This window comes from Artemia sp. Qi Xiang Cuo, chromosome 21 (assembly GCF_049724085.1).
Source record: "Artemia sp. Qi Xiang Cuo chromosome 21, ASM4972408v1, whole genome shotgun sequence".
Lineage (NCBI taxonomy): Eukaryota > Metazoa > Arthropoda > Branchiopoda > Anostraca > Artemiidae > Artemia > Artemia sp. Qi Xiang Cuo.
In genome coordinates, this window is record NC_142814.1 from 3,976,214 (window position 1) to 3,993,518 (window position 17,305).

At 33.2% G+C, this 17,305-nt stretch overlaps 1 protein-coding gene across 1 annotated transcript in view; it reads left to right on the forward strand.

The window, feature by feature from the left end:
- Hmgcr (HMG coenzyme A reductase) overlaps window positions 1–16,583 on the forward strand; it is a 184,313-nt gene extending 167,730 nt beyond the window's left edge. The window contains 3 exon segments of the mRNA XM_089107011.1: window positions 647–821; window positions 13,473–13,611; window positions 15,943–16,583. Coding sequence (XP_088963137.1) covers window positions 647–821; window positions 13,473–13,611; window positions 15,943–16,027 — 399 coding nt within the window. The 3' untranslated portion in view covers window positions 16,028–16,583.
- Window positions 16,584–17,305: the final 722 nt, after the last annotated feature.

Below are 17,305 nucleotides of genomic sequence, written 5' to 3' on the forward strand. Positions count from 1 at the left end.
CTTGTTGCCTCTTACTCCAGGGACCGACCAAATATGTGTTGCAATCTCTTCTCTTTCTCCGAAGACCGGTTGGGGCTCAACACCATGCATCGTCTTGGAGGCGTCCATCATTCATGTTGTTCATATGCCCCCAGAATCTTCGTCTCCTTATTCTGGTCTCGTTTGTCACAAGTCCCTGTTCAGTATATGTCATTATTTTGACGGTAATCACTCTGTTCAGTGGGTAGCAAGGATTCTACTTAGGCAATTTTTTTCGGAGCTGAGTAATCGTTTCTCTGCATTCTTTGAAAGGCTTCATGACTCACATCCATACATACGTACAGTGTTTAGTTTGAATCCTAGAGCTTAGTTTGAATACTAGAATATACTTCTAGTAACGACGTCGCAGAACACCTCTCCAAAAAAAATTCTTGAAAGCAGCAAAATAGGCTGAGAACAGCCTAGCAAATGATTTGTAGCTATTATCGCAGAAGTTTTTTAAATATTGGACACGATATTTCGGTAAGCCTGCGATCAATTACCACTTCAAATCTCTTTTGTTTTGCTACTTAATATTCGACTCATTTAACCTGTGATTACCTTACCTGTGATTACCCTTACCTTACGCTTATCCTACACTTACCTTACCCTTTTCTCTTTTTTTCAGGACCCTGCTCAAAATGTTGGTAGTAGCAATTGCATGACCATCATGGAGCCATATGGCCCTGAGGGAAGGGATTTGTATATGACTGTCACAATGCCATCCATGGAAGTTGGCACCGTTGGAGGAGGAACTGTTTTACCTGCACAATCTGCTTGCTTAGAAATGCTTGGAGTTAAAGGTAAATTTTTTTCCCTAAAAAATTCTGAGACTGCACTCACCTGAATCCTCGACAGAGTTGCCACCTGTAGCACGAAAGTGTTATTTTAGCACTGTTTCATTGTGTGTAGCACTGTAGCACGTGCTCAAGGTTGCCACCTGTTGTGCGAAAGTGGTATTTTAACACTATTGCTGTACTGTAGCACCAAAAATCGCCGTTTAGCTCCCAAATTTGGGCTAGCATTTTAGGAACTGACCGTGGTGGCAACCCTGAGCTTCTATGTCTCAGCCGAAATATTTTCATCTGTTTTTTTACTGGCTCTTTTATCACTGCATTTTCTCTGTATATGGTTGTTACTTATTTTTTTTTTTTACTGTTTTTGAGTGTTTTTTTTTTTTTTTCGCACATTTTCTTTAATAGTTTATTGTTCTTTTGTTATGAGTACCAATGCAATAAGCAGAAGAAAAAAAATCGAATGAAAGGATAATACTTTTAATTTGCCATTGAAAGCAAAATTAAGAACCAGAAATTTTGAGTCACTGTTGGGATATATTTCGGCGGAAAGTGAAAGAATCAATGATACATAAACTAACAAAGCGAAAAACGAAATAAAAGGAGACTAAAAAAAGGAAAAAAAGGAAGACAAATTATGAAGAAGATGTTTAAACTTATTCGTACCTTTAGAAACTCAGGCACGAAATGCTAAATTACGCGACATTTCGACCGGTGCTTTGCCTTTCATCATAATTTTTTTTAAGTTAAATTATCTGCCAAATATCACAAGTCTACATTAGATATAATATTAGAATATATTCCACAATAACTTGGAAGTTATATAAATAAATTGATTCAACATAGGTGTGGAAACCCCATGCAAAACGTGATATATAGTCCCGGACAAATACAGTAAAACGCCATGAAAAAAAAAAACAATTTTCGATTTTAGTTCCAGTACCGAAGTAATATATCAACCCTTTCAACCTATTTTTCTTTGTTTATTTGTTATTTTCTTTAGTTTTTATTCATAGATTTCTTTGCTTTTTGTCTCAGAATTTTTCCTTCAAAAATGTAGCTATTAATTCAAAATCAATAATTTCATCCATTAACTGCAATCAATTCTAATTAAGTTTAATTAACTTCGAAATTAATTCAAAGTCACTAACTCCTTGACCCTAAACCGTCCCTGCCAATCCAGTATCCTAAAGCCATTTTACACCCTTTTCTCTTTTTTCATTTTCTTTTTCAAAAATATCTAGTTTTTTTATTGTTTCTCAAAATTTAGTTACAATACAAATTTAACTGAGTCCAATTTTTTTTTTTTCTAAAATAATTATCTTTCCTTTCTTTTTCACAAATTTTTGTTGTAATCCAAAGTTTGGTAAATTAAAATAAGCATGTTTTGAAGATTTCTAGTTTTCCTTGGCAACGTCTTACCCTCAGTGGTGCCACCAAATTTTATTCTTTTTACATACATTTTACAGAACAGAAGATTCTCATTCTCTTTAGCCCTAAACCATCCATCCAATCCGATGCGCCAATGCAAGTGTACATCCTTTTCTCTTTTTGTCTGAATTCTGTATTCTTTTTTCTAAAATAATTCTCTTTTTTTTTCTTCTTTCACAAACTTTTTTTGTAATTAAAATTTTTAGAAATTAAAATAATCAGGTTTTTGAACATTTCTTGTTTTCCTGGATAATTTGGTGTTGTTAGTGATGCCACAAGGTTATAGTTCGTATTAAATATATTTTACAAAACCGAAGATTCACGTACTCTTTTTCCACCTTTCCACCTTTGCAAATTCCCCCAACGTAACCACCGCAAGTGTGTATAAAACAACTATCAAGAAACATTCACAAGAAAAATAACATCTTAACTACGTAGACAACACGTAAAGTTGGCAATACTTTCTTGACGCTTACGGAACCTTTTCCTGACCCTCCCAGATCTCGGGCTCTACTTTGGAGGACGACAATTACCCCAACGGCCAAATCAATATGTCAAAATTATAATTTAAACTTAATGGAATTGTATCCGTATCTACTTTTAATCTCAAAAAGATCAAAGTAATCCACAAATAAACCTCCCGTTTTAACTTGTTTATCCTTTGCCCCGAAAGTTTTAGGATTCTAAGTTCTTACTGTCTGTAGATTTATGGTTTTTTCTCATGTATTATCGTTTCAGTTGTTTTCACGGTATGAAATGCATCAACGGTTAGTTCTTGACGGTATCTTAGCCTCGATTGCATACCCCAACGCAAGTGTGCATCCTTTTCTTGTTTTTTTCTGAATTTTTCTTCCCATTTTTTTCGTTATTAATTTTTCTTTTTCCCAAAAATTTTTTTTTTTAATTTGAATTAATTAAAAAAAAATATTTTAATTAAAAATAATCTGAATTACAGCAAATTCATCTAAAGCAGGCTTTGAATGTTTCTAGCTCTCCTGGACAATGCTACGCTGTTAATTCTGTCACAAGGTTTTAGTTCTTTTTAAGCATATTTTAAAACACCGAAGATTCCCTTGCTATTCGACCCTAAACCACCCTTGCCAATCCAATATCTCAAAGCGAGTGTACACCCTTTTCTCTTTCCTTTCTTTCTTTCTAAGTTTTTTCAGCCCCCCCCCCCCAGAAAAATAGTTAAAATTCAAATTTTGGTAAGTCTATATATAGCAGGTTTTGAATATTCCTAGTTCTCTTTGGGAACGCTGCGCTGGTTAATGGCACCACAAATTTCAATTCTTTTTAAGTATATTTTGCTGCAAACAAAATTTCCATTTTCTCTTAATCTAAATTATCCTTACTAATTGAATAGCTCAAATCTTGTGTGCATCCCTTTCTTTTTTTTCTCAAAATATTTTTCTTTTTTCTCAAAGTTTTCTCAGTTTCTTTCCTAAACCTTAGTTAAAATCCAATTTTTGTAAATTATTGTAAAACAGGTTTGAATATTTCTGGGTGACAGCGTGCTGTTGGTGGTGCCACAAGTTTTCAATTTTTGTTCAATATATTTTACAGCACTGAAAATTCACTTACTTTTTTACCCTAAATCATCCTGCCAATCCGATGCCAAGAGCTATTGTACGTTCTTTTCCCTGTCTTTCTCTCCAAGATTGTTCCCATGATCCACAGCCTGGTTTAAATAGAGAAATCTCTGTATGCTACTTGTTAAGTACTCTCTTTCGGATGAAGTAATTCTATCTGGTTCCCTTAGAGTGGACCCAAGGGAAAATTTCTTTTTAGTTGTCTCGTAATTTCGTCTCTCAGTGTCTTGAAGCCGGATTATTTGGGTTTTAAATGTTTTTATCCGGATTATGGAAGATATTAATCAGTGCGGGAACTTCTTTTCTTCAAGGCCTTAGGCTTTAGTTTAATATGTCTTCATTGGGGATGATGTAAGTCCCAAATTATCGAATTATTTTTTCTAAACATAGTTTTTTGTTTTGATTTAGGGTTATATCCTTTATTCTTCTTTCTTGTTCATCGTATTTTTTTTAGAGGAATTAAATTATCTTTCATTTAAGAAACTAGAAACAGAAACAAAAACTAAAAACACAAAGATTTTTTTCTCAATGTAGGCTAAGAGTTGAACAACTTGTAAGATTAGTTTATCGTATAATCTATGTTGTTTTATTCTTTGTTTAAAATATTGCTGCAGTAGTTTCCACGCTCTCTGAAAAGTCCTGTTTTTAATATAAGATCACAAGAAAGGATTATAGTTTATTCTAGTACTTAATGTTTTCTTTTTATATATACCCCTCTCTTACAACCTTTCATGAATATTAATTTTTGCTTTCCTTAGCGCGAAAAGCTTTAATTTATTGCTACATTTTTTATTTGTAACTCCTAAATTCTATTTTATTATATGTAAGGGATAGATGGAAAAAATATCAAATAACAAATATCGTAAATAATGATTTTTGATTGTTTTTTTTTTTTTTTTTTTTTTTTTTTTTAAAGAAAAAGTAGATATACCGATCGGTATGTCCAGGATTTTAGGTAGGAAAGGGAACAGAAATAGCAATAAAAGTATTTTTTTTTTTTTTTACCTTCTTGCAAGAGTTATTCTGTTTTTCACGCACACACACACAAACACACACACACACACCCACATATATATATATATATATATATATATATATATATATATATATATATATATATATTGTTCTAGTTATAGTTATATAATATATATATATATATATATATATATATATATATATATATATATATATATATATATATATATATATATATATATATATATATATATATGTATATATAACAGAACAAATAGTTATCGCTGCTATCGTGTGGCAGTGCTGTGAGTTAATTCGAGTGGTAACGCGACAATTGTCAACGCCATATGTGCCATCGATGGCTCCGCAGGATCCTTATCCTTTTTAATGCTGTTTTAGCGCGGTGGAGCCCAGCGTTTGATTCCAACTGCCGCAAGGTTGGATGACAGGCTTGCTACCTGTCCCTGTAAAAATACCTGACAAAGGAATTGTTGAAGCCATCGATGGCGCTTCTAAGCACCATCAAAGGCTCAGGAGGATCTTTGTTGCTGCCACACTCTTTTACCAATTATGTTTTGGTATCAATATTTTTTTTTATGCTGGGTCATCAAAAGTTTTATCTGGTTCAATCAAGGCAAACTGAAGCATAAAAGTGTTGTTAATTGATTTTTCCTATTCAACAAAACAATCTTTTTATTGTTTTGAAAACTATTGTCAAAGAAAACTAAAAAGAGGAGATATTAAAAAAACAACGTTTTTTTTTTGGGGGGGGGGGGTAAATTATAGCGGATCTGCATGTCAAATCTGCTTGGTACGATGATTCTGCATATTATGAAGTAAGAATTATTTTCTAACTTCACACTGTTGAAATACTTGACAGTGTATTTGGACTAATTTGGACTAATTGCACATTAGTCCTTTAAAGACGCTTTCATAGATAGATGGATATATCGACCTTGTCAATCTCTCGTCTCTTATTATCCTGTTGTTTTTTTTTTGTTTTTTTTTTGTTTTTTTAAAAAAAAAACATTTTTATTGAGACGAAACCGATGAAAGTTAAAACAAAACAAAACATGAATACTAAAAAAGCCGGTAAGACATCAAGTTAGTTAAGTTTGCTTTCTAATTTTATCATCAAATGATTTCATGATTTCATTGGCTCCTTGTTTTTTTATGTTTACGAGATTATTCCCTAAAAATGGGGATTAAAACAAAAAGTGAGCATTACATCCTGTCTTTTTTTTCTTTTTTTTTTATTGCTGTGAGCATGTTCAGAAAGTAACTTGCTGTGTGTAATAAAGAAAACTGAATAAAGGGAATGTTTATATATATATATATATATATATATATATATACATACCTCATACCTCATATATATATATATATATGTACCTCAGCCCATTCTGGCGTATATTTACGGCTACAGATAGACTGAAATTGCGTTCAGTGTACTACAAGTATGCAAAGTTTTTGTTGCGTTTACCACCATGGACAAGCAATCGATATGTTTCGCATCGGTACGGCATCATGAATCCTGAAGAAGCTATCCTAGCGCAGATTACTCGATATAATTTGACACTTAAGTCCCATCCCTGGGCTATGATTCTCCAGCAGTAGTTGGCATAAGCTGTTGGTTGTTGTGTTTGGTTTTTTTTTGTTTTTGTTTGTTTCAGAAGAATTAGTGTTTTTGCGTTTTTTCTTGTCTTTTGTTGTGCTCCATCTGTTTTTAATTGATGGGTAATAAATGCATTTATTTTATTTTTATATATATATATATATATATATATATATATATATATATATATATATATATATATATATATATATATATATATATATATATATATTTACCAGTGTTACTTTGTTATTAAAATTGTGACTCAATCACTTTTCTTCGGCTTGAATTTGGGGGGGGGGGTGATATTAGCCCTGTCTTTTTTATTCTGAGAGGTTTTTGCACTGAGTATTCATCCGTCGCTACATTCCAGAAAAGCCGTCATGTTTTTTTGTTTTTTTTATAGCGGTTGATTCTACGATACGGAAGTATTTGCTACGTAATGGACAAGTAAACATAGCAGCAGCAAAATAAAATTTTAAGATTAGCAATTAATAATATATTAAAAACGAATTTATAAGCTTTTCCTAGAAAGGATTTAACGCAGAAAGCTAAATTACAACTTGAATTTCCATACCATACTTTTAATTCGAATAGCTTGCTTATGATGATTTTGATGAATTTGGATGATGATTATGATAATTGTATTGATTCTTACGTTCCAAATTCCAAACTTTTAGTTTTGTATTGATCCTTGAATTCAAATCTCTTATTTTTGAATAGATTGCCTATGATGTTTTTGATGAGTTTAGACGATGATTATGATGCTTCTATGGATAATCGACGTTACATCTATTGATAGTTGACGTTACATCTTCACCAGTAAATATATTCTTGAGATTAGCTTGAGTTTGTTTCACTTGAGTAACTCCTGTCTGTCTGGTGGACCTAAGAATAACTCTGAACATAGAATTTAAAGCATATGTAACAATGAAATTGAAACTGGTTGAGTTCTCCGTGCTAGAAAACATAGTTTGAACGTATTCTGCTCTCCTGATCTCAAGCCTTTGTCAGCATTGCAGCTTATTGACATGTATTCAAAAGGGTATCTTATGAGAATACAAAGGGAATAAAATTGGAAATAATTATTAGTGTGTTACAATTATTCTTTACTATCGGCACTGCCAATAACTCTCACACCAACTCCAAACCTTTCCTACTTTTGATGCCAGAGTAAATGTTTGCTAATGCTCACATAAGATTTGGGAATAGTTATTCAGGAGTAAAATTTGAGCGTCAGAGGCGTACAAAAAATATAAAGGGAAGGGGGAAAATTTTCAGTTTTTAGAATGAAGAATCAAACAATGAATTGTTATCTAGGAGGCAATTTCGTGTTTTTTCTCAGTGGAAATATAAGAAAAAGGTATTTTCAAAATGCAGGGGGCCGGGGGGAGCAACAATCTAGGGTTTAGGGAGGAGGGACAAAAAAATCAGGGGTAATTTCTATCCTCCTTCCTTGCCCCCAATTGGAGGTCCTACGGATCATACTCTCTTGTTTGTATCTATGTAAGTATGAGAATGTTTAACGGATCACTTGTTCCACTTTGTAATTCTTCCAGTCCATTGAACACATTAGTACCCCTAGTCTCATTCTTCTGCTAATATAAATGGCGGAAATTTTTCTAAGTGTTAGAAATCTTTGATCACGGTTTGACTTCCAGATAGATGACTCCTTTAAACAGCTTTTCTTCTGTTCTGTTCTATTAATGGTTGTTTTAGGGCGCTTGGCTTTAGCTTGTTTTAACTGGTATAAATCCCAAATTTTAGGTGGATTCGAGGATTGAAAATAGGAAAGTTACAAATTTAGTTAAGGACGTAAATTTTAGATTTTTCAAGCATGAAAAGCGGAGAGAAAAAAAAATGGTTGACTTTGCCATTGGGGATATTTAAGTCTTATGTTGAGCCTCTAATTTTAATTCCTGGTTCTGTTTTTGGTACAGTTCTAGGTGAGAGGCATTTGGCTATCTCGGATGGTAGTTGAGTTAGGTAAGCGAAACTTCTGGGAAGGAATCCAGGGCCTAAAATATACCCCGGGAAAGTATTTTCAAGCTACTATCGTTGCCTTCTCTATACTTCTAGGACTTAGAAGATTGCATCTCTTTTTCCCTTTGTTTTTATTAAGATAATATTCAGAGGAATGAACTAGATTTTTCGAGAGAAATACATCAAACTTACTAAAGAAATGCCAGGGAAACTTACAGTAATTCAATTTTACAACTGAATCAGTTTAAAAGTGAAGAATTTCAGAGCTTCTGGGAAACCAAAAAAAAAAAAACGATACGGAGCAATCAAAATTATTCAAGACCTGGGGTGTGTTGAATTCTATTCACCTATGTTTTGCGGAATCTAAAAAACGTAATTCAGTTTTCAAACTTTTCCGCTCTTTTTTAGAATAGTCCGATGTTCTTAGAAACATTTTGGAGTTTTCAAACTGAACAATCTTCTCTATGTTAGATCAATGAAGCTCGGACCGGCTAAATCAAAATATTCTTTTATTTAAAGTATTGTTTTAAATTTTGTGTACCATTTCAGCTAATATTTTTTATTTACTTCTCCATTAATGAATTTATCTGAGATAATCTGTTCGCACCCACCTGAAATAATTACAATACCATTTTGACCCTAACACGTAAATACGACGATGTTCCTCTCAAGTGACAAAATACAGGTTACACACTTATTTGTTCATTTTCGCCGTATAGAATTGTGAAGTGTATAGGACAGTATCACATTTTTTCAGCGCTGCCACGCCGAATCGTGAAATTAAACAAGCATAACTAGTCAGCTAAAATAGACAACATTTTGTCCGTAAAAATTAAAACATTAGCAATCAGTTGAATCCCAATGACAATCCTTCAAACGAAAGCCACATCTGTTTATGCTGACTGGTTATATATGTTTTAGCTTATTTTTTTGCTGTTTTTTGTCCGTGTTTCTTTATTCAAATTCAGTGCCCGCTACTTCCAAAAACTGTGTAACTGCATATTGGGGTCATTTCATTAAAAATCTAACTCTTGATCAATTTCTATTTACTTAAGCGATCGAAAAAATTCAGATTTTGTTTTCGATGTCCTTGGTACTTTGGGCGTTCTTTCAAACCTTGTTTCAACTTCCACTAAAAGCATAGCTATCCTTTCATGTCCAATGCAAGTTCTAGTAATAACAAAAATAGAATAGGCACAGAACCGTTCCTTGATTGTTTCCTCCCTCCATGTTTTGCTCAATAAATCAAAGATCCCTAGTTCAAATGCGTTTTATCAATCTTCTGTACATATGTGTTTGATTTGATTTCGGTGTTATTACTGGAGAAGCTTTCCTGGACTTTTGTAGTGTTCCGGGACTATTCCTTGAATATTTAAAGTGATTCCGATTGTAAGCTGTAGTAAACGTTTTACTTGGAATATATTTGGTAAATTAGAATGACGAAATGTTCGTTTCTTTGTTTTTCGTTTGTTTTTGTTTTTTCGTTTCAATTGGTGACAAAATTTTCTAGAAATTTTAATCGAATTTTTTCCTTGTTTTTCAGGGGTTTTTTAGCTTGATTTTTTTTTTATATAACAAGCGCGTTTAAGTTACAAATTCACTCAAAATATACTAATTAAAAACGTTACTTTATCCAAAAAGAAATGTTAAATCTGAGCTATTAGGCTTGACAAGTTTGATTTTGAGTATATACAACCAGTTACGGATTTCAACATCTGCCGTTTTGGATGACGGTCTTCCGTCGTAGTACACCCCTTCCATGGAAGCGCCGAAAATACTATTTTTTTGTCCCAAAATCTTAAACTCATTTTCTAATTGTCAAACATTTTTAGCCAAAAAGCACTTATTTTAAGTCAAAACTTTTTCAAATGAATGTTATTTTGTGGAATCATTCCAACTTACTACAAAAACAAACATCACTTGAAGAAACTTAACTGTTCTGCCATTGTGTTAAATTTCGTAGAATAGTCTAACGATGGAGCAACGGTTTGCAGCTCAATACTTTAAGGGGTGATAAGTTTAGGACAAAAACAGGAATTTAAGTGTAGAGGGTATTGAATGTTTCTTATTTATTTTTTTATATTAAAAAACGAAAGAAGTTATTTTTGCCGTCAAAACGATTCGTTCACCCTGATTTTATACCGAGAAAGGCAATTGATCCCTTTATCAAAGTATTCCCCCCCGCCATTACTCAACTATATTTTTCCAATAACCCTACCTCTTTTCTTCAGTGTTCAATTCTGGCTATCTATGCGTGAATTTGAAACTTTTCGTGAATTAGCGATCCTATCTAGAAATTTAATAGCGCTGTTCATATTTGCAGAAGAAATATTTTTAATTTTCCACCGAGATAGAAACGCACAAATAGAAACTTCGTATTCTTACTTTTAAACTTTAGTTCTAAACTTTAAAAACTTTTCAAACTTTCCTTTTAAACTTTAGAAAATTTGTAACCATTTTTAAATTCGCCATTTCAATGCGTTTTAATTCCTATTTCCCTTATCATCACTACATAAGGCAAACAACCGCTACCGCACAGAGCAAATAACTTGTAACTTTATCCTAGTAGATAAACGAGAGTCAGTAGAGAATTTACGAAATTGGTTCAACATCTTCGAGAGCGCCTCATTTAAGCTTTTAGGACAAACTCGCTATATGGTTTCCTGCACCCTTTTGAGAATTTATGACCCCTTTTATTTTGAAGGATATCTTTTTTCACATTTTCAATGAAACAAACTCAAACAAAAATACAGCCCCCCCCCACGGGCGTATCAAAAAATTTTGTGTGGGGGGGGGGGGTTAAATTTTTTTATAAAACGCATCAAAATTTGTTTATATTCATTTTAGTTACATCTTTACAAGTTGGACAAAAATTTCAAGGCGGGGGGGGGGAATCCCGTAATCCATCCCCTCCAGATTTTTAAAATAACTTTTTTGCATCCTCATTAAGACGACAGTCCTTACCACGCCCACATTTTCGTGAATTGGCACTCCTATTTATAAATTCATAGAAACCGAGGTACTCAAGAAAACTAGAAACTTTAACTTCTTTCTCTTAAGTTTTATTTTTGGTCACAGAAAAGCAATGTGTAACTATTTTCCAGTTTACCGTTTCAGTGTGTATTAATTCCTATTTCTCTTATCAAAACTCATCATCACATAAGGCAAACAACCGCTACCGGACAAAGTATACAACTTGTAACTCTCCCTACTAGATAAACGAGGGTTAGTAGTGGATTTACGAAATTGGTTCAACATCTTTGAGAGCGCCTCATTCCAGCTTTTAGGACAAACTCGCTATACGGTTTTCTGCGGCAATTTGGAAATTTATGGGTCAGCCTTAATTTAATTTGTCTCCATTTGGGCTTTACTGTTATTTATGACAGTTGAGATATTGTTGGTAAGAACATAAAGATATAGACCTTAATTCAAAAATGATACTGGATATGGATCTGAAATGATGTTGGTTCTATAGACCATTCTTACTCTGATGGAAATGGAAAAATCAGTACCGTATTATATATATATATATATATATATATATATATATATATATATATATATATATATATATATATATATATATATATATATATATATATATATATATATATATATATATATATATATATGTTGTATATAACGTATATAACGCTGTTTAACGCTAAATAACGTATATAACACAAATAACACTATATAACGTTTAGTCTTACAGAACTTGATTGGGTGAAATTGTAAAAAAACAAAAAAACAATTGGCATCTTTGAAAATCCCTGATTTTTAAATCTAGAAGATTAAAAAATCGTTTTGAAAGCTTTATAATTGCTTTCTAAATGTGATCAACTGGAATCAAAGATTAACTGATTTTTAAAACTAATTAACTAAAATTTCTTTAAATGCTAGGATAATTGTGAAGTAACGGGAAAAACCTGGTTCAATCCCACTTTCTGGGGATATAGTAAAAGAAAATTTAAGATAGCCCAGAAATGTTTTATGGATGAAAAATCCTATTCTTGTTAAAAATTGCTTCTTTTGTTATCCATCTAGGCTCAAATGAATTCAGGACGTTCTTAAATGTGATTAAAGGAGACTAAAACTAGTCTCATAACTCCTGTAACTAAACTCCTGTGACTCCTGTAACTAAAAAAACGACTGAAAATTTAGACTATTCTTTTCTTGTTTTTTTTTCATGGCAGTCAGCCATTAAATAATTAATCATGACGGCCTCGTTTTATTTTTGCACCTTTTTTAAGACCAGATTTAAAGGAAATTCTAACTTCATGAGACGAATAATAAATTAGGTTGGGTGAGAAGCATGTATAACTGTATTTCCCTAAGTAAGATAGATAAGGTAAGATTGTATTCATTATTAATACACAACCAATAATACACTGTGCTATTCCCCCCCCCCCCCCAAGGCTCCTTGGCCTGTAATTAGGGGAGTATACGGATCACAAATTACAGAGAACAATACCCGATTACTTACTGATAAAAAAAAAAACGTCACCCTATGGCTTCATGAGTTACTGGTAGGAGTGGCTGTAGCAGCTGAATTTCCAACAGAAATAAAGCAGACGGGAACGCCTCGTGCCAGGTCTACCTGGTTTATGGCCTGGACCGTCTCGTACCAGGCCTACCTGGTTTACTGTTCGCTCGAAAAGTCTCCTCAAAGTCTTCGTATATTCACATTTCCTAGACATATTGTCTTTTACTATCCTCCTCTTTGAGCTTTTAAATGTCATATAATTTTTCTCATTATTTGTCAAATATGTCAAATATTTATCTCATTATTATCTCTTTCTCTTTTTTTCATTTTGTCTTGAAGCCGTTTTGTGTTTGTTCCGGTTTACTTAGAGTACTGTAAGCATATTCTTTGAAAAAACAAATTCAATTGAATAAAATAATTTTTTTCATATGAAGATTTAGAACATAGGTTCGTATTTGGATTCTCATTTTGTGGGTTTTCCTTGTTCTGTTTTTGTCTATAAACTAGTAAGAATTATTTGGATCGTAGTTACATTGCGATTAATTTAATTATGACCATAGTTAATCTTTTTGTTTTAGGCCCACACCCGACAAATCCTGGAGAGAATGCCTGTCAATTGGCAAGGGTTATTTGCGCTGCCGTAATGGCTGGCGAGATCTCATTGATGGCTGCTTTAGCGGCTGGCCACCTAGTCAAAAGTCATCTTACGCACAATAGGTAAGCAAATGCTTGGTCTCTCTCTCTCTCTCTCTCTCTGCGCGGCTTGATATTTCAGAAGAGATTTCTACAAAAGACTGATTGAGATGGATTATTTAAATTAAAAGTAATTAAAAAAGTGATAAAACGAATTAATTGTTTTAAGGAAGTATGGTAGTAGTCTAAGAAGGTTACAACTTAAATATAATTAAATTTTTATGTTAGATTTACTGAATATTTAGTAGGACATAAACGACTTCACTTTTAATCTAAATTCTGAGTTAAGGAAATCTTTATTTCCAGAAGTGGAAATACTTATTGATCCTTCAATTTTGAATTTTGTAACAACATTCCCCCCCAAAATGTGAGTGAATGTGGTGAAAAAATATAAATGCTATTTTAACTATCAAGCACTTAAACATTTTTCTGGTAGCAAGCCGCTGTTGTAAAGCAATGATGCGTCATAAATCTGTGCACTTTACTTACGACTTGGTTGAAAAGGAAGGCTAGAATCCTTTTTTTTTATAACTTTACTTCACCTTAGACCCGTGTTTCCAAACGTGGGGCGTGACAGTATTTTGTGTGGGCTCACCCTTCGGCAGGAAGTTCACCCTTCGCCTGACTGTACTTTAGAGCCTTAATTAAAAAAAAAAAAACATTTTGTATATGATTGACGTCACATTCATATGCATTTAAAAGGCAAAAAAAAATATATAATATTGTGGCAATGACGTTATACAATGTATAAAAGGTGTTGCCAGGGGCGGATCCAAGATTTTTTTAGGGGGGAGCGCAAAACTTGTTGATCTGATAAACTTGTTTTAGGATCAAGTTTAATTAACGCAATCTTGCGTTAATTAAGTAAGCTACACTACTTTAGACTATGTTAGGGGGGAGCCCCCCCCCCCCCTGTGGATCCACTGGGTGTTCCATTCAGACAAAATTTTTCTTTAGTATAAAATTTTCTAGAGGAAAAAAACGACCCGAAAAAAAGATAACAATTTACTGGCCTTTTAAGCTTCTTTGAGGTGAATGCACGTTAAATTCTGAATAAAAAAATTTAAACGAGGGGACATCATGTCCCCTCTGAATAACACGAGGGGACATCAGGATTTTAGAAATACGTAGACGGGACACGGGCCAAGCTCGATTGGGAACCATTGCTTTAGACCGAGCCACTAACACATTTCCAAGTGTCTATTAGTTTTGTTACCAACCCCGGGTTTTATCCAACTTCGTGAAGCTTAAATTATCAGGGTAGAGTGAGTCTTATGTATTCATCATATACCACTCATATATTACTATGACGTTACACGTGGTAGCGTAGTCACGCAAGGCCTTATAAAGGGTGTTAGAGGTTTAAACCCCTCCCCCCCCTCCGAAATGTTTGTCCGACTCGCAAAAACGTAACAAAAATAAAAATAAACACATTTTTGATGTGTTTTTTTTATTTTTTTAACCTCCCGCCCCTGATAAAAATCTTGTTGTACCCTCCCCCTCCCCCGGAAGTAATCCTGAGTATCGAGTGGTAGCTATGGTGACAGTGAGATGTTAGCGGCTTGAGTTTATAAAAAAAAATCGAGTGTATTTTAGTGAAACTAAGATACAACTTAACTGGGGTCTTATTCAGTTGCTTTTTTTTTGCCGTATTTTCTTTTTGATGTATTTTGTTTTGCCGTATGTTGCGTAGTTTTCATCCGCCAAATATCCACCAAACGACTTGCACGTTATATTGATTGGCCATAGCTAGCGATCTGTCTTAATTTTGGCTTCCTTCATTGGAAGTCCAGATGCTAGAAACTCAGTCAAATTTTCTGTCAAAATCTAGAGGGGTAATACTGTATGCTATGGTTTACATCTCAAAAGCGTCCCTTGAAAAACATGGTGTTGGTCAATTTTTTTTTTTTTTTAAGTGAAAAACATGCAGCTGGTCATTTTCCCTTCCTATTTTGACGTTCATGTAAACCAGGATTGCCATTCAACGCTGGAATTTAGTATTAAATTGTAAGGGATACTAATAAATCTCGTTTCCAGAGGTGCCAATAGGCGAGGCTGGGGTAGAATGGATTGTTAACCCTCTAGATATTGTAAACTACCTTCTTTTGGAATTTTGATTAGAAAACAAAAATAATTCCCCATACCCTATAGATTTCGAAAATATCTGTTTTCTTTGTTTTAAACATTCAAAAAATTCCTTCTACTTATTCCATTTTTTGGTCTTTTTTGAGAAAAATGGAAATCTAATCTTTTCAACGGTTTAAATCTCAGTCTTTCAATATGACCGCTTAACAAGGTTTTTTTCTGCTGCGTGCCTTGAGACACCCCACAAATTAACGGTGTCTTTTGTTTTAGGTCTGTTATAAATATGGCTCCATCTGGAAGCTTGCCAGCCTGCCTGGATAAAGCAAATTTGACAACAGCTGGAATTCCCCGATAAGAAGTTATGGCCAAAATATCCCAGTGCTAATATTTACTATGATTTACCACTCAAGAGCGCGCAGCTTCATATACACACGACTTTTATTGGTTAATTCTATTGTTTATTGATGCTAGTGTGCAGTATAATACTTTAACTAAGAGATTGAGTTTTTTTTAGATGTGATAGCCTTTTTTTCTATTCCTGGAAATTCATAAGAAAATGCTTATTGTTTGTATATTTAGATATTTTTCACAAGATTTAAAAATTCGAAAATTAGTGAAGCTTGCTTGTGTTTTTTTAGCTATTAATCAACAAATACAAAACAAGAAAAATAACCAATAAATTTGTGACTAGATTCCTTTTTTGTGATATTATGTTCTTAATTCGTTTTTTTTTGCAGTCTTCTTTCTCCCTTCCTCTCTTTAATTTTGTCGAATTATTTATCTTTTTTGAAATTTATTTTTGGTGTGATGAGTACAATTATTTAGCGATGTGAGTAAAAAAAATTACTTTTCGCTTATTTTGTTTCTATAAGTTTTGAAAATTGGTTTGTTGTTCTGTAAGATGTAAAAAATGATATTTTTTAGTAAAATTCTTAGTCTTAAATTGTGTTAATTCTTATTTAGACCTAAGAACGGTATCAATTTTTTTTTTCCTGGACAAAGAATTTTGCAGAAAAGTGGTACATAGAATTATACAGCAAAGTGGCACAGTGCTGCACAAAGAATTGTGCTGCAGACTACGATGAAGTAAAAATTAGTGATTTATGTGAATCACTGTTTTAATCAGTAAATCAATGATTAACCTAAGTACTCGTTCATCCGGCGCCCCTGATATCCAGATGTAATGCTGCTGTAGATCCTATCTTATGGAAGCTACTGAAATTTCTCCTTGAAATAAAAGCTGAAATCCCAAGGAAAGCTATCATTTTGCGATAGCTTCCAAGAAAAGCTACCGATTTTTTTAACACAGCTTAATTCCATTCCTTCTTTTACCCTTTACGGTAGCAGTTCTATTTTATGGCGTCATTACATGGATTACTCTTATCATTGGAGATACCCTTCCTTGGCGATAGCTATAAATTTTGAATAGAAAGGCTTGCTAAAAAGGAAAAAAATTATTGTAGCTACCATTTTTTGAACACAGCTTAATTGTGTTCTGTTGTTTTACCCTATAAGATAGTGATTTCATTTTATGGCGTCATTATATGGATTACTTATATCATTGGAGATACCCTTCCTTGGCGATAGCTATAAATTTAGAATAGAAAGGCTTGCTAAAAAGGAAAAAAAATAT